We start from the raw sequence: 25,493 nt of genomic DNA, 5'->3' as shown, positions 1-25,493 counted from the left end.
GGAAAATGTAAAATAACAAACATTTTTGATGAAAACCAGTTTTCCTTGAAAAGAAGGAACTCGCTCAAACGAGTATGCCATGCTTGAGTGCTCGTGCTAAATACACATGGACCTGTTTTTAAGCAACACATGTAGTTCTGTATAGTTTGTATAATTATTTTATTTTATAAATTTGGTTCATCTTTGCTCATGAAATAAAACTAAGTCATTTGTGAAGAGCACTTTATAAACATTTCACAGAGGAAATCGTTGGAACTCGGGGCAGTAAATGCGGTCATTGATAATGGAGTTATTCAAAACAGAAGGCCGAAGAATACTTACTGCTCTATAAGGTTGCGAAGATATTTTTATGGGCCTTCAAGGAAAATGTAAAATAACAAACATTTTTGATGAAAACCAGTTTTCCTTGAAAAGAAGGAACTCGCTCAAACGAGTATGCCATGCTTGAGTGCTCGTGCTAAATACACACGGATCTGTTTTTAAGCAACACATGTAGTTCTGTATAGTTTGTATAATTATTTTATTTTATAAATTTTTTAATCTTACAAAAGCAGACAGTATAATTTATAATTCTGGTAGATATACAAATAATTCAATTACTGTCACTGTATGCAGTAATAAATTATATAACTATGTGATAGTAATTCACCATATACAGTATTGACAATATGTAATATACGTACCCTGTTAATCTTGAATAGAACTTTCATCTTTTTAGATTTTCATAAGAAAGTAATCTACGATTTCAGTAGAGAATATGTTTGAAATGAGATTTGAATTGTCCAGATATTGTGCCCGTTACCACGCTAAATGTCAGATGAAAATCATTCGACTATTGTTAACAATAGCTGCATGATTTCATCTAATATTTGAAGTGGTAATATGCGTAATATTAGATAGATTCATCGCAGGTTGTAGATTCAGTTTCCGGAATTTTGTAAGCTTTTAGAACTACAGATGATCTGGAAGAAGCTGGAACTTTCTTTATGACTGAGATTTTTATGCCGAGATTACGGAATTCTTGCACGAAGCTTACCATGTAGATTGCCAAACAGATTACGAGTATCCACTCGCAGTTTGATGATATGAGGTAGTTTGTATCAAACTAAATGAAGAAATGAAAAAGGAGAAATTATTATGAGCTTATGGATTATGTTAAAATACAACTGTGGTACAACTAAGGATGGATGGTTAGACATTCTCACACGATTGAGTTTATAAAAATAAGGTTTGGCATACAACGCTAATATTAAATTTTATTCAATAAACTAAATATTTTATACTGTATATGCATGCTGTATATACGCAATCTATTTTTATAAATTAAATGTTTTATTCAAAAGCAATCATTAATATAATGCACAAGTTACAGTTCATAGCTGTATTGTATATTGCAGGTGTAGCTATTAGATTTTAACTCAAAAAACAGCATTTCCCTACAAGCATTTCAGCTGCATACTTATTATAAGAGCTGAAGCTTTAAGGTTTATTTTTATACCATCTCTCTCTCTCTGTCTCTCTCTCTCTCTCTCTCTTAGCCCGAATAATAAGGTTATTTTTAAGAAAATTCAATTTTTTTTTTCTATATTGACTTTTATATTATTTTTCAAAATTCTGTGTTTTCTGGCCGATATATTATTTGGCCGCACAAACGCTACTAAGGCTATATATTATGCCTATTTCCATGTCTGTGTTTGTAAAATTCATGTCTGCCTACGCAAAAGAAGTATAATTTACTTATTCATTCATAGCTCACAAATGTGGGATTTTTGGTCGTAAATCCATGTTATTTTTAAATCTTATTATAGATTTATTTCTTAATTCCAAACACTGCGCTTCATGGATTATGCTTTTTATTTCCACAGTTCCTTTTCTATGAGAAAGTTTTGCAAAATTTTGCAATAAACTTCTAAATTGAATATATGTACAACCATAAAATACGACCACTTACCTCTTTAGGTAACGTTGGCAGTTCCCCCGGTCCAAATTTCTTAAAATGGTCTATGTGGGTGATAAGAAGCGGATAAGGCACTGTCAACACTAATCATTTCAGTAAAGGTAGTTTTTAGCTCTTTTACAAAATATAATTTCAAAGATAATTCCATTACACAGAACGAACCAAAAGTCAGAACAAGTCAGCAAAAGTTGATTTTGTTTTTTCGTACTGTTCCTTGCTTATTAATTTAATTATCGACATCAAATCGGACTATATTTCTCTCTAAAAAAAGTAGGATATTCAGAGAAATTGATATCATAAAATGCATCAAGACAAGTACAGCGAGGTATGACAACGAGCAAGCCGTGTAAATAACAAGAGAGATTTATTCAGTGACAATTATCCTTAATGTTAATAATAAAATACTTTATAATTGTAATAATTTGATTACTATGAACAGAAAGAGATGTTTCTGGTAAAATGTTCTTTTTTCTAATTGTTTTTTTAATGGTTCATGCAAGATCATTTCAGCCAGTTTGGTTTTTGTTCTTTACATAGTTTGCATATCTTTGAAACGTAAATAGATATCATTTCATCACCAACTTTTTAAATGTGTCCTAACTTTTGTTTCTAACTTTATTCGCATAAGGGTGTTTTAAAATAAACATTAAAACATCCTTATCTTGCCTGCTGACAGACTTCTACTTGCCACCATGCTGCCAGAAACCAGATACAAAGGGAGCATCGGCAAATAGGAGTCAGTCAGCAGGTAAGAATTCAATCTTTATGTATTTACTTAATTTAATATTTGTTTTCTGTTGTAACATAAATTCAACTATAATACTTTAGACTTATTTTGATAATTAATAATTATTGTAAAATAATTCAAATTTGTAATCTTTTCTATTTTTCTACCCCTAACAGCATGGTCAGATGATGGGTATCGGTAAGATGCCTCAAACGTCATCTTAAGTGTATAGTGGTTTAAGTCAGTGGTCTCAAACTGGTGGCCAGCGGGCCGCATCCGGCCCCCGAAGCAATTTTACACGGCCCGCGAATACATTTCAATTATGTATTTGTTGTAAATACGGTGCTTATATTCACTCTCCTTTTGTTAAAAAAAAATTCCGGCCCGTCAGCTGCTTTCAGATCGTGCATTTGGCCCGCGTGGAATTTGAATTTGAGACCACTCGTTTAAGTGATTAGTTTAATGAACTGAACTTCAGGGAGGATGTTTGAGCACTGATCAACAAAATCTGTTGATTGGCACCATTGGCATCTTTTGGTGTGTGGTTACTGAGGTCCTTCATAACCCTTGAAGTGTGAGACTGCATCATCATGTTGTAACGTAACGCTAACACTAAACATATAAAAAAAAACAAAAAAAGGAAACTAAACTATGTATTATATTAGGGTCACCTGGAAATGTAATTTCAGCTACCCACGTGTATTGTGTCTGTAAATTGCATGTGTTCTCTGGTCGATTTGCCTGCTTGCTTGACGAAAAACCCCGGGTTCAAGGGGGGGGGGGGCGAAACTGCTGCTGCACCAACATGGGCGTCAGTTTTATATCCGTCCGTGTAGAATGGCGTGTACTCTGCGTTCTGGGTTTTCAATGCGGCATGAATTTGCAGTATATTCTGTTTGGGTAAGGTGTTGTTGTTGTTGTTGTTTTGGCGGTTTTGATGGCGCATAAGCTGCTTTGGCTATAATACGCCTATTCATTTATTGTAACAATATATAAGAAATTCTTGTAATGTCAGAAAAGGCTGAAATCAGAAATGATTATTTGTTTGTTTGTTTTTGGGGCTTTACGGCGCAAGGACAGCAAAGGCCATAATGCGCCTAGCTATGGTGATATTAAGATACATAGTTCTATCTGTATAGATGATATTCAGAATTATATCATGTTGTATAGTTTTATCTGTTTGAGGAAGTCAAATATTTTGGTCACATGTGGTGTGTCTGCTAGTAGGTCAGAAATGCTGAGAGAGGTGTTCGCCGTTGGAAATGAGGTAAACATAGCTTGTCGCTCAGTACTGTACTTGGGACAATCAATAAGTAGATGATGGACAGTGAGCTGGGTGTTACAGTTTGTACACGTTGGCGGATCAGTGGCTGCAAGCAAATAAAGATGTGTTAGGTGCGTGTGGCCTATCCTTAATCGGGCTAGTACAACTTCTTCGTGTCGGTTTTCACGTATACTAGATCTCCATGGTTTAAGCCCTTTCTTTATGCCAAGTAGCTTATTGTTGACTTGATTCTGCCAGATATGTTGCCATTTTTCAAGGCATCGTTTATTTATAATGTACTTATAGTCAGATGCAGGTGTAGTGAAGGATTGGTCTATAGGATTGGTAGCAGTTTTGGCAGCTAGGTCGGCCTGTTCATTTCCAGGGATTCCAGCGTGACCAGGAATCCAACATAGCAGAACTTGTTGTTTATTCTGGTTTAATTTGGTCAGAGTGTTCCAGATCTGTTTAAGTAAGGGGTTATCATATTTTGTATTGCGTTGTATGGCTTGGATAGCACTAATGGAATCGGTATAAATAACGCTGTGCAGTTTAGTTCTTGAGAGTGTGTAGTTTAAGGCCATGTGGAGTGCACAGAGTTCTGCAGTATAGCTGCTACATTCAATGGGAAGTTTTTTGGACAAAGTGATGTTAGGAAATACTGCTGCTGCACCAACATGGTTGTCTGTTTTAGACCCATCTGTGTAGATTGGTGTGTACTGGCCGTGCTGGGTTCTCAATGCGGCAAACATTTGCAGTATGTTCTGTTGAGACAGGGTGTGTTTTCCCCAGACTGTCAATGAAAAGTTACACGGTGGTATATAACATGTCCAAGGTGGGACTGTATGAGAGGCAGTGGGCTGTATTTTACTAAAGTCAATTTGCCAATCGGCCTGCAATGCGGAAAGACGTATCCCGGTTGGTGGATTGATTGATGGATACGCTTGGTATAGGTTTACCCATTTAGGAGAGAAAAGTCCGTTCCAAGTGGGATGGTCTGGATGTCCTTTGAGTTTTGCTGCATAGTGTAGTAAAAGCATTTGTCTGCGTAGCTGAAGGGAGGTTTCATGTGCTTCAGCATATAGGCTGTGGACAGGTGATGTACGGTATGCCCCCAGTGCAAGACGAAGAGCACTGTGGTGCACAGGATCAAGCCAGCGTAAAGCGCTTTGTCTAGCAGAGCTATAAACAACAGAACCATAGTCTAGACGTGAACGTATTAGCGCATGGTACAATTGTAATAGTGTGTATCGGTCAGCTCCCCATGTTGTGCCTGATAGAACTCTTAAAATATTTAGCTTTTTTAGACAGGTAATCCTAAGTGTTTTTATATGTTCCAGGAAGGTGAGTTTTTGGTCAAGTATCACACCAAGAAAGCGGACACTAGGGACAACTGGTATGATTTGATTTTCTAGTCGAAGTTCTGGGTGTGGATGTAGATTACGCTTCCTGCAAAAGTGTATACCGACAGTCTTTTGGGTTGAGAGGCGAAACCCGTTGTTTTGGGCCCATTTTACTATTTTGTTGATTGCACATTGCAGCTGTCGCTCTACCATTCGCATATTAGGCGAATGACAGGCGATACTAAAGTCATCGGCATACAGGGTAGTGGATATTGTTTGTGGCAGGTCCTGTGTTATTGAATTCATTTTTATATTAAAGAGGGTAGCACTTAGCACTGATCCTTGTGGCACTCCTTCTTCCTGTATGAACTTTGAAGATAAGTGATTGTGAAATCGAACTTGAAATGAGCGGTGTTGTAGGAAGTTTCTTATAAACTGTGGTAGGTGTCCGCGTAGTCCCAGATCGTATAGGTTTTGCATTATACCATATCTCCAGGCAGTGTCAAACGCTTTTTCAATATCAAATAGGACCATCGCAAGATGCTCTTTGCGTACGAAGGCGTCACGGATGTTTATTTCTGTCTTAATCAAAAGGTCAAGAGTGGATCTACCTTCACGAAAGCCACATTGCACTGGATTCATAAGGTTATTTCGAGCTAGAAACCAGGATAACCGAGCGTTGATCATTTTTTCCATTACCTTGCATATGCAGCTGGTGAGTGCAATAGGTCGATAATGCTGCGGATTTGAAGAATCTTTTCCAGGTTTTGGAAATGCCAAAACATAAGCATGCCGCCATTTGTCAGGAAAAGTGTTTTCTTTGAATATTCTGTTGTAGAGCAATAAAAGTGTTTTGAGTGCGGGTTCAGTAAGTTTTGCTATCATTATGTAATGTATTCCGTCTGGCCCTGCTGCACTGAGTTTAGTGGAGGCTAGAGCATGATGTAATTCTGACATTGTAAAAGGGAGATTATATGCAGCAGTGGATGTTGATTCAAAATTAATTGAGTGTTTTTCAGCTTGTGCTTTGAGTGTCTGGAATCGTGGCGAGTATGATGTCACAGCTGATATTTCCATGAAAGATCTACCTAGAGCGTTTGCAATTTCCTCTGGCTTTGTAATATCAGAGCCATTTACAGTCAGAATGGGACAGTTGACACTTGGATGTTTTGCATACATACGTTGTATTTTGGCCCAAATTGTTTGGGTTTTTGTCGTTTTTGTAATTGTGGAAGCGAAACGCCTCCATGCTTCCCTTTTGCTGGTCTGTCTAACTCGTTTTGCTTTTGCCCTTGCCTTCTTAAAGCAGATAAGGTTTTCTGTTGTTGGAAACCTTCTGAAGATGTTCCATGCTCTGTTCTTCTCTCTTTTTGCGGCACTACATTCATTATTCCACCACACTTTAGAGCGGGCCGATATTTTAGTGGATCGTTTCGGAATTGCTTTGTCCGCTGCTTGCAATATTTTGTTAGATATATGTTCTACTGCTAAGTTTATGGGTGTTTGTTGGACTTCTTTTTCTTCTAGTGTAGCCAGCTGCTTGTACGTATCCCATTCAGCTTTGGAGAATATCCATTTTGGAATTCGATAAGAAGTATGGGGAACGGTTGTATCAATGCGGCATATCACAGGGTAATGATCACTGCCCAGTGGGTTGCTGTGGATAGTCCATCCGAACAGAGGGTATATGGTTGCTGAGCATAAAGAGACATCAATAGCTGAGGTAGATCCTGTAGGAAGATGCGTATAGGTGTGCGCTCCATTATTGAGAGTTATCAGATTGTGTTGATCAAGTAATTTTTCGATAGTTTTTCCACGCTTGTCCAGGTTATGGTTTCCCCATAGCGGATGGTGACTGTTCAGGTCTCCTAGGATACAGTAGGGTTTGGGAAGCTGGATCACTAGTTCTTCTAATTCAGCGTAGCTTATGTTTTGGTTAGGTGGTAAGTATAATGAGACTATGGTTAAATCAAAGTTGACATTGATTCGTGCAGCAACTGCTTCAAGATTTGTCTTTAGTGGGATTGCTTTTGAGGGTATCTGGGAGTTGATGATCAGTGCTACTCCTCCATGTGCAACGTTGTTCGGATTGTGGGCAACACGATCCTGCCGATGCATTATGTATTTCTGAAGGGAAACAATTGTATTTGGTGTTAGATTGGTTTCCTGTAGACAGAAGGCAACAGGATCATACTGCGAAAGGAGATCTCGGATGTCAGCCAAATTACTGCGATAGCCTCTACAGTTCCATTGTAAGAAAGTAAGCATTATTTTGGTTTAGTGGGGCCCTCGATTTGTTTTCGAGGTGCAGAAGGTTTAGATCGCTCAAATTTACCTTTTCCCTTCTTTGGGAAATAAGGTTTCGCTGTATCCATCTCCTCTTCAGTAAACAGTTCTAAAACCTGTCCATCTTCGTTTGATTTATCTTCTGAATCCATGTAGTCTGTTTGGTTTGAGTCGGGAGTGGTAGACACTGTAGTATTTTGCTGTTGAGTGGCATCTGGTTGTATTGTGATCGGCGTATTTATTCCTTTGCTTTGCTTGCTTTTTGTTTGGGGTGTTGGCACTGGGGACAATACTGACTTTGCCCATTCAGCTAGTGACTTTGTTGGTGGTATAGTTACCTCTGTTTGGGTAGCAATTGATACGTGATTTTTGGTTATTTTGGCATAACTTGGCTTGTTAGTATTTGGAACTGGTAAAGATTTTTTAGCTTCTTGGTAGGTTACATTATGTTCAGTTTTGTATCTCTGTATCTGTTTTTCGCGTTTCCAAAGGGGACACTCCTTCGAATACGCCGGATGGGCTTCTTTACAGTTAATGCAGTTTGGGGTTGTGTTAGTGCAGTCATTTGTAGAATGTTCAGTGGAGCCACATGTGGCACAGGCAGCTGCTCCTCTGCAGACCGTCTGTGAGTGCCCAAATTTCTGGCACTTATAGCAGCGTAATGGATTTGGTATGTATGGTTTAACTCGGCAGTTAAGGTAACCGGCTTTGATCAATGTTGGTGGTTTAGGATTATCAAAAGTAAGGATTATAGTCCGGGTCGGAACTAGTACATTATCCTTCTTCGTGAGAATTCGCCTTACATTGATGACTCCTTCTTCTCGTAATTCTTGTTTGAGTTCTTCATCTGACAAATTGAGGAGGTCCCACTCAGTGATGACACCTCTTGACGTGTTCAAGGAAACGTGCGGTGAAACGCTGACCGAAATTCCACCAAAGGATTGTAATTTTTGCAGTTGTTCAGATTGTCTGGCCGTGACAACTTCAACCAGTAGGTCTCCAGATCTTAACCGACGAACTGTCTTGGGAGTACCTATTATGCTTTCTAGGCTTTTTTGCACTAGGAAAGGGGAGAGTTTTCCAACTGGTTGTTCTTGAGTTGAATGTATAATTAAAAAGGTTGGGGTTCGGATTCTGCCTACGTCAGTCTTTTGACGTTTTGCTGCGACAGAACCAGACTCCTCTTGTTCTTGCCTTGTTAGAGTTTCTTCTGTGTACCCAGTGTTTTTCTGGGTTTTATGGACTTCTTGCTCCATTTCGCCCTGGAAGGGAGATCTTTTCCCCTCCAGGTTACCAGCCCCGCCACGTGGAGGCAGGAGCAGTGCCACCTTTGTGACCAAGCGGTAGTGGGTTAGTAGTAATATGCAAAGAAAAAAAGGGGAAAAAAAGAAAGAAGGTTAATTTTCCTCCTGTTCAAGTAAAGTGATTTCTTTACTGAAGCTTATTTAATTGATTGTTAGTGTAACGCTGTAAAGAAAGAAGACGATTTTACTTATTCAAGAGAGCGCAATTCACTGGCAAATACACTTGATCACAAAATCGCTTGGCACCTGGGGCCCAGAAATGATTAAAGACTCCAATTTGCTTCAGAAATTTGAAAAATTCAGAAATATTTGCATTGTCACCAGTGACATTCTCTAAAGTTATTGGTTTCCGAAGATTAACCAATGATAGCAGCAGGGTTGTATTTCTGTCTTGTGTATAGTATGGGCATTCAATGAGAATGTGTTTAGTAGTCAGATTTACAGAACAATGTGAACAGAACTGGGGGTGGATCATCTCCTGTGAGTAAATGAAGGTGAGTTAAATGAGTGTGATTTAAAGCTTCTTGATTCTTGCTCTTGAAAGGAATATTTCTTCTAGTTCTGATACGGATACCAGAACGCCAAATTTTAGGATCCTGTTTAAATTGAAAAAGTTCATTATTTGTTTGAGAGTGCCAGATTACTGTCCATTCTGTTAGGCATGCACCATGAATGATTTGTGAATAGTCTGATGCTGAAACAGGGATATTGGTTAAATCTAAGGTTTAACGAATCGAAGGTTTTTTTTTTTTTTTTTTTTGTTAGTTGTTGGCGCATCAACTTCTGTGGCCATAATGCACCTCCCAAAGTTGTTGCATTTTATTATGATCCAAGCCCGAGGCGGGATTCGAACCCTCGACCTTTTCTTCCAGTCACGAGTATAAGATACCTCCCGAGAGGACAAGAGTTTCACCTACTGGATTCAGAGGAGGAATACAGAGCCCTGACCAACTTCGCTCAAGAACTCTTCTCAAGAAGGAGAACCCTATATGCAATACACCAGGAGTGAAAGGCGACCAGCCAGATAACAAAAAAAACATCCTTTAGGACACACCCCAGAATGAAAATTATGTGGAAGCTACTATCTGTCTACCAAGAAACCCTGCCTATGTAGCAACAAATATGAGACCTAAATGAAACTAACAAATATACCGAATGAAGATAGAGAACCAAAACAAAGACATTCAACTTGGACGGGACACTATCCCACGAGTGACTCTACTACCGGACTTATGACTACACTACGACTGATGCAGCCTCACTGCCATGTAGCCAAATGGCGATCTCTACCAGCTCCCTTGCCTGGTACCTTTTTTTCCCTATCCCTGGCAGGGAAGAGGAGGAGATAGTCTTCCTGTTTCCTCCCTCCCCCTACCACCCCATATATTTCACCTGGTGAGCCATGGGCATGCCTTACTGACCAATCTGGGGTTGCCTTCCCTATCGACCCCATACTTCTGTCTTTCCCCCCAGTCTTCAGTCTCTTTCCCCCTACTCTGACTAATACGCCAGCCTAAACTCCACATAACTAATCAAAATTAACGATTTCTAAACTGAAAACTGAACCACATTAACTTCTTCTGGCTTTTCTAAACTTAAGTGCCCCCGTTTTTTTTTTTTTTTTTTTTTTTTTTTTTTAAGGTCCGTGCCACCGAAATCTCAGGAAATTAGGTGGCAGGACCTGCCAGAGTTCATATAAGCTACTGGGTTCCTGGTCTGCCTCCACGGGGCGTAAGTGGGGCAACGTTGGGCCCCAATTGGGGTTTAGCGGCTAAACGACCAGAAGAACAACGGTACACGACACTAAACGATCCAAGACCCACACACTTTTAAATCTCTGGCATTTACAGTGTACTGTAACACACCACAATGTAAACTACGCGGAGATGGGGGGAAACCCCTGGTGCCGCTTGACCCTAAACACATTTACACTTACACTTACCTTTTCTTCTCTCCAGTCTTCACACCCCCTTTACTGTTGACTTTCACAGCATTTTCAGCCCTACGCGTCCAAATTTAACTACATCAAAATTTCCTGTCCGACCCATTTAGGCATATAGAAAATATTATTTCAGCGTATAGCCTCTCACAAGCATCTAAATTATTCTAATAACTAACCGCGAACAGCAGTTTTATTTTTTATTTTTTTTTAATTTTATTTATTTATTATTTTTTTTTTTAGGTTCTAGCCACGGAAATCCCAGGAAAGTAGGTGGCAGGACCAGCCAGAGTACTATATAGGTAACACCCGGCCGGCCTCCCCGTGGCGAGGTATGGTAACGTCGGGTACCATTAGGGGCCCGGCGGCTAACAGGCCGGATGAACAAGGGTACAACATGCTAAATACCACATGACCCATATACTTTTAAATCCCTGGCTTGTCCGATACAGTGTGGAGATGGGAGAAATCCCAGGAGCCTTTAGACCCAAATATATCTATACCTTTGGGTTGCCAGGCAGGAACTTTACCCACCTGGCTAGCCCGGTCGGCTCTCACTTAACTAATCTTAGTTAAGTCAGAGCCGACCGACAGATGCCAAAAGATCATGCTGGCAAGACTTTGTGCAGGAAATAGGTAATTTCGAACCGCGGGGACTCGTTTACAGAATTACTAGGCATAAAATGATTGGTGATGAAATATATAACACAGTTATTGACAATGGACAGGAATCCCAAAACTGGACCTCTACGATCAAATCAATTATTGAAAACCTGTTTCCGAGAGATATACCTGAGCTAGATTCTCCTGAACAAGCTAGGAAAATGCATCTTACTTGTGTCTTTCAGATATCTGGCCTTTTACAATCTTAGATCTGGCCTCAGTCGTGGCAAAGCTGAACAGTTAAAAATGTCCAGGACTGGATTTAGTGGAAAACACCATCATTGTTAAGTTTTTTGATCTTTATCCCCAGGTGTTATTGAACATTATGAATTTTGGAGTCAGTTTTTCCTTTTCAATGGAAGATTGCCCTCTTAAAGATTCTTCAAAAAGCCAGGGAAATTACCATCAAACCCTCGTGCTTATCGTCCTATTTCGTTGTTGGCAAAATTGGGGAAGCTTTTCGAACGGATGCTGGCTCCGAGAATTCAGGACATGCTTGAGAACAAACGTCTAAATTCCAACTTTCAATTTGGGTTTAAAAAAGGCAGGTCGACGGAGGACGCTATTTCTTCCCTGACAAATTACATTCAGATAAACCTGAAAAATACATTCCAGCAGTGTTCATTGACTTTGAGGGCGCTTTCGACTCACTTTGGTGGGAGAGCGTCCTCCGGTCATTAAGGTCTACTGACTGTGATCAATACATATACGCGTTCTTAGATCCTACTTTGATGAAGGGTTTGTAAAACTTTGCGCCAAGCATCTTACTTACAAGGCCCAGATCTGCAGAGGATGTCCCCAGGGGTAGATTTTGGGACTGCTCCTCTGGAATGCTGTGTCGGACCAGTGGCTAAAACGACAACATCCAGAGGTTTGTCTACGCAGATGATCCTGTGATTCCTATTGTCCTTCTCGAAAAATATTAGAAGAGAAAATGCAACCATTACTTGACGATCTTGAAGCATGGGCTAGTATGAACAAGCTTAAGATCTCTGCGAGTAAATCCATCTTCATGGCTTTTAAAAGGGGCCTCAATGATATTGATGAAAGCATATCAGGCTTAATATTCAAGCTTGCAGATGATGAAAGGTTGCAGTATTCTAGTGCAACATGATCTAGGAAAGTTAGGCAGATGGACTCAGAAATGGCAATTGAAGTTTAACAATGATAAATGCCAAGTACTGCATATGGGTAGAATTATTCCCAGAGTAACGTACCAACTGTGTGGTACTATACTCAGGATAGTCGAAAATGAAAAAGACACGGGGTTAATTGTGCAGTCAGATAGAAAGCTCTCTGAGCAATGCAGAAAGGTTGCCCAGACAGTTCTTGGGGTTTTTGTTCTGAAGGCTGGAATCCCATAAGTAATGTAGTCAATGATTTAGAGGAATTGTGCTGGCAAGTTTAAGGAGATGATTATCTCATTGTAAAAGGCAGTGGTCAAGCCTACCTTGAGTACTGCATACAGGGCTCGAAGCCTGATTATTGGAAGGATGTGGAGCTGCTGGTAGTACAGAGAAAGACAACGAGATTGGTGAGCGGAACAAAGGGGTGCTCTTAACAAGAAATTCTGAAAATTTCAACGTTTGGAGGCTAGACACCTGCAAGGTGATCTGACTGAAGTGTTTAAGGCTTTGAATGGATTAAACAAGTTCAGTGCTGATTGGATACTTCCTCTTGCTCAGACCACACATATAAATTGGGCACAAATTCAAACTGAAGAAAGACGGTTGCAGAATAGATGTGCGGAAGTTTTCCTTTAGTCAGCGGGTGTTTCATTGCTGGAAGAAACTTCCATATGTTGGTTTACAAGTTGACAGCTAAAATAAATTCAAGGAAGGAATGAATAGGTGAAATGGGAGGTGTAGTTTTTTATTTTTTTTTATTTTTCTTTGGCTTGCTTTATTGCATCATTTGCTCCTGCTAATAATGTGCACTGTTTTGGATTAAAATCTTAAGAACAAAATCCAAAGGATACGTCCAATGCGAAACAAAATGTGTGAAGTTGCTTTTCGGCATGTCCCAAATCAAATCGAAACGGGGTAAGTTAGGCAGATGGACTCAGAATCTAGGAAAGTTCATTGGTTCTCGTGCTAATTGCTTTTCCCTTTACGCTCCTCACACGACTTCTAGCGACAAAGTAAATTGTATATTTTTGCAAGGAATACTTTGTAGAAGAGTGGGTTTCATTCTTATGAGATATCAAAAGTTACATAATATGTACTACCATGTCACATAAACTGTTCTGAGTAAAAAAAGAATTATTAAGAAGTCAATTCTTTCTAAAATGATTCTTAATAAACGTAACATTGCTAACATAATTATGCTCTGATGGCAGTTTAGGTAACGTTTAGGCAAAGGATACGGCTTATGGTGTAGACTAGGCATATGATTCCACGAAGCCTAATAACATAAGTTGGAATATTTCCCAACAGATATCCTATAATTGAATCGGTAATCATAAAGAGAAGACCAGTAACAAAGACAAATGTTGCAAATACCAAGTGAGGGATTAGCACCGATGGTAACTGCGATTAAAAATAATTTAACTTTAGTATTCAAAATAATGCAAGGTTAAATCTATAGAATATATGTAATCGTTTTTAAATATATCTTTCTCTAATGAGTTTAATAGTTACTCCCAGACATAATTAAACATATATGATAAATATTCTATTTTATTAAGATTTATTATGATTTAAAACGATGATAATTTCAAAGTCTTCTTACCCAGTATTCATTTACGATGAATCCTTCAGGATAGCTGGCTGTACCGATAATTCCGATGCAACTTAAAGGACAGGTCAGAAATTGTATCTTCATCAGAAACCTAATGATTTTTCCAGTTTGGTTCTTTTGCATGACTGAGAAGATTCTTATAGAAATTAGGGCGATTACTGTATATGAAAATAAAACTAATATAAGATTTGGATTGTTTATATTTACGAAAATAATTTTATCAGCAATGTACCATGAGCGAAGTTAATTCTTACGAATTAATTGCTTAATACAGTATATGAATTAAGACTCATAAAGATTAAATTTAAAATGCGAATTTTTCATTAATTTTTAACTAAGGATTGACCGCCGCGGTTAAAGTAAAAGTTTGAAAATAAATTATTGGTATTTTCTATAGGCCAATTGGGTTGCTTTTTCTTAATATCTTATAACTATATTTAGTGAAAATTTACTAAATATATTTAATGAAATACAGTTAATAACAATATTTCATAATGTACTACAGCAAAGAGAAAAATAACAGGCAGCTCAAGGTCACTCGTTTGATTTCCCACTCCGTACGATTGCTGTAGTTGTTATTATTAGGTTGGTTGGATATCTTTTTTTTTTTTTGGCTCAAAAGCAACCTGTTGTTAGGGTTCAATGGCATAACGGCTGTAGCGGCCATATTGCGCCTAGTCATATTGTATTGATATAATATGACTAGACTATTGATATACTGTATATCGACAGGTTTATTGCTAAAAGATGCACATCCACTTAAAATGTACCGAACTGCTAAAAGGATGCCATAATTTCTACACATAGAACGATCATCAGCCTTCAGCAGATAATAATTCATCAGGTGACAATATCCTGTGAGAGTAAGGACTACTTATTCACGGAGAACCCAGTTTCAGGAAATAATAATAAAAAAAATCTGTGAGATTTCAGTATTCGCCTATAATATGGCTAAGCGACAAAGATTATTTACATTGAAAGAGAGAGTATAATGACTATAGACGGGCATATTATACAAAGCACATTTCAAAAGTATATGTTTTTCAGTGAGTGGTGTGTAGCAGTGCATACACTGTGGAAGGCTATTTCCCGTCAAAAGGAATGGATGGGTCAGATGAGTATATCCTATTGTGGGATTCTAGCAATGATTACTTCCCCTTGTCTGTTTGTTCTGAAGGCTGGAAGCCAATAATTTTGGTACAGGCAATTGATTTAAAGACGTTTATTAAATAATTGCTTTTCCCCTTGAAGTGTCGATCGTCCTTTACGTGTTCTTCATATATTCATTTTCGAATCAGTGACTGCTATTAGAAAATTCGGTGTTCTATGCTGGATGAATGTTTGGCAGCATCATCTGCGGTTTCATTTCCTGGTATTATAGTATGACCTGAGGTCCAACAGACGACAGCCTTCTGCTGATGCTCTCTGAGACGAATCAGCTCTGTTCTGATGAGCAGAAATGAGCTTTAGTAAGAGATGGATAGGCCGGGAGTGCTTTGCATGACTAAGCATGCATTTTGCTAACCCGTGTATATTATACTCTTTTGGATGAAGAGGTGGGTGGGTGGGTTGGTTGATTGGTTAGATGGGTTTTATTGGCGCATTAATAACTAAGATTATATTGCGCCAAGCCAGGTCATATAAAACAAAAGTTTTAGGTGATCTAACGATATAGGTCATTATATCAAGATATACAACAAAACAGCAATAAAAAGGTGTAAAATATACAAAAATAAACAAATAACAATAAAAAAGTAAAATTTAAACGTGAGTAAAAAGGCTTATTGATTTTAAATATCTAAAAACAGCAGACATGTCATTTCCGGACAATGTCTGACTGAGTCATATAAGGCTCAGCCAGATGACTAAAGCGGTAAAATATAAAGCATGTTCATGTCTATAACGTGGACACAATTAAAATGTGACGAATAGTTAAAAAGATACCATATAGGAGAGTCGTCTGTCTTCAGCAGTATGAAAAGAGTTCACTGACGTTTGATTTTGAGAGAGAGAGAGAGAGAGAGAGAGAGAGAGAGAGAGAGAGAGAGAGAGAGAGAGAGTTATCTGAGAAGATGGCAGCAGATACCACAGATGGCTCTGACTTCTGGCCATTAGTAAAAACAGATAAGAAATGAGTAATCAGCTCGGTCAGCAGCATAGAGTAGACAGAACATGGGGTGATGGTCTTACTCCAATTTTTAATGGTAAAGTTGCATGATGGTAAGCTAGCATGCTACGGTGGAAGCGGTTGCCTTGGTGATGGAAATATTGTCTTTCATGATATTGAGCTCTCTGAGCAGCTCTTCGACACAAATACCAAAGGGACGATTGGCAGTTTCACAAATGTCACAGAGAGTTTCCCATAATGGCTCGAAAACGGATGTCCACAAAGGGTTGTCTAGCAGGGATTTCAGTTTAAAACTATATTTTAGTGACAATTACTTTTATCGGAGGTACAGTGGTGAGTCACCTGCTTCGACGTAAAGTATGATGTGTGTTAGTTGTCAGACGGCCCCAGGGGTTTTTACCATCTCCGCGTTGTGTACTCTGTTTGTGTAGCACAGAATTCTGTGCAGGCCAGAGGTTTAAAAAGTTTAATGTGTATGTTTATTTTGTGTAGTGTCGTGTTCTGTTGTTCCTCTGACCATTTAGCCGTTGGGCAACGGGACTTCCACGTTGCCCACACTTAGCCCCAAGGAGGCAGGTCAGGCACCAAAGGGATCGCTTAGGTACTCTGGCGGGCCCTGCCACCTAGTTTCCGGAGATTTCAGTGGCAAGGGCCTAAAAATTAGAATTGGTTGAACACATGTATGGGGTTTTCCCCACAACTAGTATGTTGTTTTTGTCAATCTTTTATCGTTAAATCAAGGTTTTTGACTGAAATTGTTGTTGCTCATCTTTTGTGTGAGTGTGTGTATATGAAAATTCTTCAGTTATCGTACAGATAGATTCATAAAAGTATAGTTTCTGTTGTCATTGTTAATTTTACAGCGTGGGGTGTGTGTGTATTTTCATGTTTCTGTTGCAATAATGGATCCAAAATTTGTTAACATTTCAACTGTTCACAGTACTTTGAAAAGTTTTTTTATTATTGAAAATATCATCTTTTTACTGTTTTGCTATGTAAATTCAACAAAGTTATTGGTCTGTAAGTCTCACACATGCAAATTTTCAACTTTTGATTGTACATAAGAAAACAAACGCTTTTTTATTTGAAAATGTTTGTTTATGGGCTTTACGGCGCAAAGGCAGCAAGGCCATAATACGCCTAACTATGGTGATGTTAAATACACAGTTTATGTAAATAAATGTTGAAGTTGACACTGCGTTGTATGAAAAAATATTTTGGCCACGTGTGGGGTATCTGCCAGGAGGTCAGAAATACTGAAACAAGTGTTCGTCATGGAAAAAGATGTAAACATAGCTTGTCGGTCACTATTGTATTTGGGGAAATCAATGAGTACATGTTGAACAGTGAGCTGAGTGTTGCGATTTGTACACAGTAGTGGATCAGTACCTGCAAGAAGATAAAGATGTGTCAGATGTGTATGGCCTATTCGTACTCGGGTTAATACGACTTCTTCATGCCTGTTTTCACGTATACTGGATTTCCAAGGTTGGAGATGATTCTTTATATGGAGTAGTTTGTTCCCAACTTGACTTTGCCAAATGTGTTGCCATTTTTTAAGACACCGCTTCTTTATAATTGACTTGTAGTCTGTGATCGGTGTACTAAACGGTTCATCTATAGGATCTCCAGCAGTTTTCCCAGCTAGATTAGCCCGTTCATTTCCAAAAATTCCCACATGACCAGGGATCCAACAAAAGATGACTTTTTGTTTCTTCTTATTTAGCTTAGTCATGGTATTCCAAATCTGTATGGGTAAGGGGTTATCATGATTTTTATTCTGCTGTATAGCTTGGATAGCACTAATGGAGTCTGTATAAATCACACTGTTCAATATATTTATTGATAAGGTGAAATTTACGCTATCATTGGTTGGTTTTATTGGAAGTTTATTGGCACAAGGGCAACTAAGGCCAAATTTTGCCTGCCACAGTAATTCTGCAAATGATTTTTTTTCCCAGTCATATGTCAGATAAGTTCATATAAATTAATTTGTTTTAAAAAATTAAATAAGTCGGATAAATTCGCGTCATCACTGAGAATATGGTTCATCTCTAATGAATTATTTTGGGTTAAAGCTGATTTAACGCTATGAAGATAGCACAGAGTTCTGCAGTGTAGCTGCTGCATTCAAAGGGGAGTTTTTTGGCTATGGTAAGGTTGGAAAAATCAACACGCACGGTTCTAAAACTGCTGCTGCACCTACTGGTGCAGCAGCAGTTTTAGAACCGTGCGTGTTGATTGGCATGTACTCTACGTGCTGGGTTCTCAAAGCGGCATGAATTTGCAGTGTGTTCTGTTGGGATAAGGTGTGTTTCCCCAACGATGTGAGTGGTAGGTCGCACAGCGGTATGTGATACATCCAAGGTGGAGTTGTCCGAGATGTAGTAGGCTGTATCATGCTAAGGTCAATTTGGCACTGAGCAGGGAACGCAGGCCTATCCCTGTTGATGGGTTTTTAGATGGATAGGCTCTGTCAAGTTTCTCCCATTTGGACGAGAAAAGTCCATTCCGAGTAGGGTTGTCTAGTTTCCCTTTAACCTTTGCTGTGTAGTTTAACAGAAGCATTTCTATGCATAGATGTAAAGAGCTTTCAGTTGATTCAGCATATAAGCTCCGAACTGGCGATGTACGGAATGCCCCTAGTGCCAGCCGGAGAGAACTGTGGTGTACGGGATCAAGCAAACGTAAGGCACTTGGTCTAGCAGAGCTGTAGACCCCAAAGCCGTAGTCTACACGAGACCGTATTAATGCATGATACAAATGCAGTAGCGTGAAACAGTCGGCTCCCCATGTTGTGCCAGATAGTACTCTTAAGATGTTTAACTTCTTAAGGCAAGTAATCCGGAGCTCTTTTATATGTTCGAGGAAGGTACGTTTTTGGTCTAGAACCACACCAAGAAAGCGGACACTGCGATCCACTGGGATAATTTGATTTTCTAGGTGAAGTTCTGGGTCTAGATGTAGGTTACGCTTCCTAAAGAAGTGTATCTCGACAGTCTTTTGTAGTGAGTGACGAAAACCATTGTTTTGGGACCATTTTACAACTTGGTTGATGGCACCTTGCAACTGTCTTTCTACCATTCGCATATTAGGCGAATGGCAGGAGATACTGAAGTAATCGGCATACAGAGTAGTGGACACTGTCTGTGGTAGATCCTGTGTTATGGAATTCATTGTTAAGTTAAATAAGGTGGCACTTAATACTGAACCTTGTGAGACGCCTTCTTCCTGGATAAAACTTGAAGATAACTGGTTGTTGATTCTAACTTGAAATGAGCAATGATGGAAGAAGTTTCTGATAAATTTTAGCAGGTGTCGGCATAGTCCTAGATCGTATAGGTTTCGCATTATACCATACCTCCAAGCTGTGTAAAACGCTTTTTCTATGTCGAAGAGAACCAAAAGCATCACGGATGTTTATTTCTGCCCTGATCAGTAGGTCAAGAGTAGATCTGTCTTCACGGCAACCGCATTGTATTGGGTTAAGAAGGTTGTTTTGGACTAGAAACCAGGTCAGGCGGGCATTGATCATTTTTTCCAAGACCTTGCTCATGCAGTTGGTGAGTGCAATGGGTCGGTAATGTTTTGGATTTGTAGGGTCTTTTCCTAGTTTCGGAAAAGCTAAAACATAAGCTCGGTGCCATTTGTCTGGGAAGGTATTCTCTTTGAAAATTCTGTTATAAAGAAGTAACAGTATCTTAAGGGCGGGTTCAGTAAATTGCGCTATCATGATGTAATGCATTCCATTTGATCCTGCTGCACTGAGTTTAGTGGTGGCTAAAGCATGGTGGAATTCAGATATTATGAAGGGGAGATTCTGTGCAGCAGTAGATGCCGATTCTAAATTAATGAAATGTTTCTCAGCCTGTGCTTTGTGTACCTGAAAAAGAGGCGTGTAAGATGTGGTTGAGTTTCTCATGAACGATTCGCCAAATGCATTCGCAATCTCCACTGGTGTTGTAACATCACAACCGTTTACAGTTAGTATGGGAAGGTTGATGCGTGGATGTTTTGAGTACATACGTCGTATTTTGGTCCATATCGTTTGCATTTTTGTAGTTCTTGTAATTGTGGAGGTCTCCATGCTTTTCTTTTGCTAGTCTGCCTAATATGTTTTGCTTTTGCCTGAGCCTGTTTAAAGTGGATGAGATTTGCAGTTGTTGGAAACTTCCTGAAGATGTCCCATGCTTTGTTCTTTTCTTTTCTTTTTTTTTTTTTTTTTTTGACGTGTTGCATTCATTATTCCACCACGATTTCGGGCGTGCTGATATTTTGATGAGTTGCTTTGGAATTGCTTGGTCAGCTGTATGTAGTATTTGGTTAAACATATATTCTGTGGCCAAGTTTACGGATATTCGCTGCATCTGCTTTTCTTCCAGTATTGCTAGTTGCTTGTATATGTCCCATTTTGCTTTGAAAAAGTTCCATTTGACAGTTCTGTTTGAAAAGTGGGGGATGTTTGTTTCAGTCCGACTTATCACTGGGTAATGGTCACTACCCAGTGGATTGCTAGGAATAGACCATCCAAATAGAGGATATATGGATGCTGAGCATAGAGACACATCAATAGCTGAAGTAGATCCTGTAGGTAAATGCGTATAAGTGTGTGCGCCATTATTGAGAGTAATCAAATTGTGATGGTCAAGTAATTTTTCTATAATTTTTCCACGTTTGTCCATGTTTTGATTTCCCCGTAAAGGATGATGACTGTTGAGGTCTCCTGGGATGAAGTAGGGTTGAGGAAGTGTACCACTAGTTCCTGTAGGTCAGCATAGCTTATATTTTGATTAGGCAGCAAGTATAGCGAGACGATAGTCAAGTCAAAATTAACATTGGCTCGTACTGCAACTGCCTCAGTTTGTTTTCAACGGGAGTGGTTTATCGGGTATTTGAGTATTGATTATGAACGCAACATCTGCCAGATTGGTAGGGTTGCGTACAACACGATCATTCCGATGAATTATATAGTTTCGGAGAGAAACAATTATATGTAGGTTAGGTTGGTTTCCTGAAGGCAGAAAGCAATGGGCTCATATTGTGTGAGGAGATCTTGGATGTCATTTAAATTATTGCAACATCCTCTACAGTTCTACTACAGAAATATAAGCATTATCTGGGTTTAGTAGAACCCTCGATTTGTTTTCGAGGGGCTGAAGGTTTGCTTCGCTCAGGTTTCCCTTTCCCCTTCTTTGAAAAGTATGGTTTTCCAGTATCCATATCCTCGTCAGTATAAAGTTTTAATACTTTCTCATCTTGCTGCGAGCTATCTTCTAAGACCATGGTTTTCTATTTGGGTTGCATCAGGAGAAGTACGTATTGTAGCGTTTTCCTGAGGGACGGCATCTCGTAGTACAGTAATCGGCGTATTTATTGCTTTAATTTTTTTTTGCTTGCTGTTTGGTTTAGTGGAACCGTGGTCAATACTGACCTTGCCCAATCAGATAGTGATTCATTTTGGGTATGGTTACCACCGTTAGGGTTGCAATTGATATTTGTTTTTTGGTTACTTGAGCATAGGTTGGTTTATTAGCATTCAGGGCTGGAAAGGACTTCTTGGCCTCTTGGTTATTAGGATTTTTATGGCGCATCAGCATCTAAAGCTATAATGCGCCACGTCTAGAGGTATAAGATATAAATATATAAGAAATTTGTAAAAATATACAATAAAATAACATATGCCATAAACACAGTTAATTTATTAAATATTGAAGAAATCTAAATAAAACTATACAGATTAATTAGTTTTAAAAACTTGAGTACATCTGACACATTGTCGTCGTCCGATAAAATCTGCCTGAGTGTATAAGGCTCAGACAAATGGGTGAAACATAAACGGCGTTCATTATTAAAAAATGTACATTCTACTAAAATATGACGAATAGTTAAAAATACGCTACAATATCTACACACAGGACAATCATCAGCCCTCAGTAAATATGAATGCGTCAGGTGAGAATGTCCTATGCGTAGACGAGCAAGAACTACTTCCTCCCGGCGAACCCTGATCTGACTAGAATGTCAATGCATTATTACAGACTTAATTTCATTCAGCTTGTTGGTAGGGCACCCATTCCAAGCTTCTTGCAACGTACGGATAATTTTTTGTGAATTTATTGCTTGCAGTCTGTATAGGGGAGAGACAAGCGGATACTACTTTGTGACGTTGCTGATTTGGCTGCTGCATCTGCCAAATCATTGCCTCTTATACCAACATGGCTATGGATCCAGCAAAAGCGAATATCGAAGTTTAACTTTAAGAGGGAGTGTAATGTTTGCTGCACCCGACACAATACTGGGTGAGTGCTTTTCACATTGGATAAGGCCTGTAATACGCTTAGGGAATCAGTGTATAATATGCACCTTTGGTAGTGGTGGGATTTTATATGATACAAGACTAGTTCTATTGCATGTAGCTGTGCAGTGTATATGCTGCATTCATACGAAATACGATTGCAGATTGTTTTCGTTGGGAAAACACAAGCAGACCCAGCAAATTTGCCTCTTGGTAGGTGACATTGTGTTCAATTTTGTATTGGTATTGGTATTGGTATGGTTATTTCTGGCGCAAGGGCTACTTAGGCCATATTGCGCCTATAAACGAGATGAGGATTTCACGGTGTCTGTAAAAACAGTTAGAAAGAATTATACAGATTTATGCGTTTTAAGAAGCGGAAAAATTCCGGGAGATTTGCATTATTACCTATGAACTGTTGGAGTGTCAAAGGTTGTTGAAGATTACTGTATGAAGCTTTTCGGGCATCAGTGTATAAGGTACATTCAACGAGTATGTGCTTTATTGTGAGAACAGAGTTGCAGTGCATACACTGCGGAGGATCATTTCCTGTAAGAAGAAAAATATGGGTGAGCTGACTGTGCCCGATCCGGGCTCTAGCCAGGATGACTTCTTCCTTTCTGTTTACAGAAAAACTGGAAACCCATAACTGTGGTTCAGGTTTTATTTCACGCAGCTTGTTATTCAGTTGAGATTGCCATAGAAGTGTCCATTGTTCTTTACATGTATTTCTTATATGGGATCTGTAGTCCATATATGGAACATAGTAACCTGGCGATGCTATGTTGGATGAATGTTTGGCTGCATAGTCTGCTTTTTCATTCCCTGATATCCCAGTGTGACCTGGGATCCAGCAAAAGATGACAACTTGTTGGTGATCATGGATATGCATTAGTTGAGATTTTATAGATTTTATTAAGGGATGCGTTGTTGAGGAGGAATTTTGCAAGGCCAAGATTGAACTCTGTGAGTCACTATATATTACACTTTTTTGGATGGACAGTTGGAGAATGTTTTCTAAGGCAAGCTTGATAGCATATAATTCAGCTGTATAACTGCCGCATTCGGTGGGAAGTGAAACAGAGAGTGTTAAAGGGAAAGACAGCTGCAGCACCGACTTTACTACCAGACTTTGATCCATCAGTGTATACATGCGTAAAATTTTGGTAATTTTGTGTGTGAGTGGCATGCAGTTGCTGTATATTGGTACTTGCAAGCGAATGTTTTCCCCAGTTTAAGAAATAGCTGTCACAGGATGCTTTAATAAAGGACCAGGGAGGATCTGAACTGTTCAGATCATGGAGGATTTTGTTCAGATGTATATTCCAATTTTGTGATAATTCCTGTAATCTTATGCCAGCAGGGCGAACTGCTCTAGGTTTATTTCTGTAGTACATTGGGAACTGTGGATTATTAAGTATTGGCCAATTGGGGTGAGAAGGCAGACTTTGAATTTTGGCTGCATAGTTCAGAAGTAACAGCTTTCTCCTGAGGCTGAGCGGAGGTTCATGGGCTTCGATATAAAGACTTTGCACTGGCGATGTTCTATAAGCGCCTACAGCAATTCTGAGGGCAGAATGTTGAATAGGGGCAAGACGTGCTAGCACGCTTTCCCTAGCAGAATCATACACCGGGGCGCCATAATCAAGGCGAGATCTGATCAGGGCTCTGTACAAGTGAAGTAAGGTGTACCGATCTGCACCCCATGATGTAGAAGAGATAATTCTTAATAAATTCATTTTTTTCTGGCAAGCAGTCCTTAGATGTGTGATATATTCTAGGAAGTTCAGTTTATTATCAAAAATTAAACCAAGGAGACGAATGCTATTCACCACTGTGATGGGATGATTTGTTAGTTGTATCTCTGGATCTGGATGCATCTTTCGTTTATTACAAAAGTGAATGACTCTAGATTTCTGATAGGATAGTCGGTAACCATTGTGTATCATCCATAATTCAATGTTATTTATAGATGTTTGCAGCTGCCTTTCGATAAAGCTCATGTTTTGCGAGCTGCAAGAGACAGTCAAATCATCAGCATAGAGGTAAGAGTTTACAGCTTTTGGAATATTTTTTGTCAACTGATTTATTCTAATTGCAAATAAGGTTGCACTGAGTACAGAGCCCTGCGGGACTCCTTCTTCTTGTATGTATGTTTGCGAAAGTACTTGCCGATAGCGAACTTGAAAGGTCCTGTGTTGTAGGAAATTCTGTATGAAGTACGGTAAGTGTCCTCTCAGGTCCAGGGAATGAAGATCTTTCAGAATACCAAACCGCCAAGTGGTGTCAAAGGCCTTCTCTATGTCGAGACATACCATTACTAGATGTTTGTTTTGGATAAACGCATTCCTGATGTCTGTTTCTGCTTTGATCATGAGATCTAGAGATGATCGGTGTTTTCGGAAACCAAATTGATTGTCAGAGATAATATTTTGGGAATCAAGATACCACGTTAGTCGACGGTGTATCATTTTTTCTATGGTTTTACTTAGGCAGCTTGTGAGCGAAATGGGTCTGTAATTGTTCGGAATAGAATGATCTTTCCCTGGTTTGGGTATCGCCAGTACAAAAGCATGACGCCAGAAGCTGGGGAAGGAATGCTCCATAAATATACGATTGTAGAAGGTCAGTAGCGAAGATAATGATTTATTGTCTAGATGTTGTAACATTATGTAGTATATTCCATCCGGGCCAGCAGCACTGTTCTTAGCGGTGGATAAAGCTTCTTGAAGTTCTACCAAAGTAAGTGGTGTATTGTATTGGAAGGTTGTTGTTGTTCTAAATTTCGGATGGGATTTTTCTGCTACAGCTTTAATCTTTTGAAATGATGGATCATATGCCGTAGAGT

General features: G+C 39.1%; 2 protein-coding genes across 2 annotated transcripts in view; both read right to left on the bottom strand.

Moving 5' to 3' along the window:
• Nucleotides 1-615: 615 nt before the first annotated feature.
• The window catches only part of LOC150077395 (DNA damage-regulated autophagy modulator protein 1-like), a 61,610-nt gene continuing 36,732 nt past the window's right edge, over nt 616-25,493 (bottom strand). The window contains exons 4-7 of the mRNA XM_090386873.1: nt 14,214-14,380; nt 13,849-14,011; nt 1,952-2,040; nt 616-1,105 (exon numbers count right to left, since the gene is read on the bottom strand). Coding sequence (XP_090242999.1) covers nt 893-1,105; nt 1,952-2,040; nt 13,849-14,011; nt 14,214-14,380 — 632 coding nt within the window. The 3' untranslated portion in view covers nt 616-892. The remainder of the gene's footprint in view (nt 1,106-1,951; nt 2,041-13,848; nt 14,012-14,213; nt 14,381-25,493) is intronic.
• On the bottom strand, nt 7,559-8,888 carry LOC150077396 (uncharacterized). The gene has a single exon (XM_090386020.1). The coding sequence runs from the start codon at nt 8,831-8,833 to the stop codon at nt 7,559-7,561; it is 1,275 nt and encodes a 424-aa protein (XP_090242146.1). The 5' UTR covers nt 8,834-8,888.

This window comes from Mastigoproctus giganteus, chromosome 12, assembly GCF_048544385.1.
Source record: "Mastigoproctus giganteus isolate SK-2022 chromosome 12, ASM4854438v1, whole genome shotgun sequence".
NCBI classification, from domain to species: domain Eukaryota; kingdom Metazoa; phylum Arthropoda; class Arachnida; order Uropygi; family Thelyphonidae; genus Mastigoproctus; species Mastigoproctus giganteus.
The sequence above is the reverse complement of the archived record's forward strand: the minus strand, read 5'-3'. Positions and strand labels throughout refer to the sequence as shown.

Excerpts from the sequence above, each read along its gene's own strand:
- LOC150077396 (XM_090386020.1), bottom strand. The coding sequence starts at position 8,833 with ATGGAGCAAGAAGTCCATAAAACCCAGAAAAACACTGGGTACACAGAA.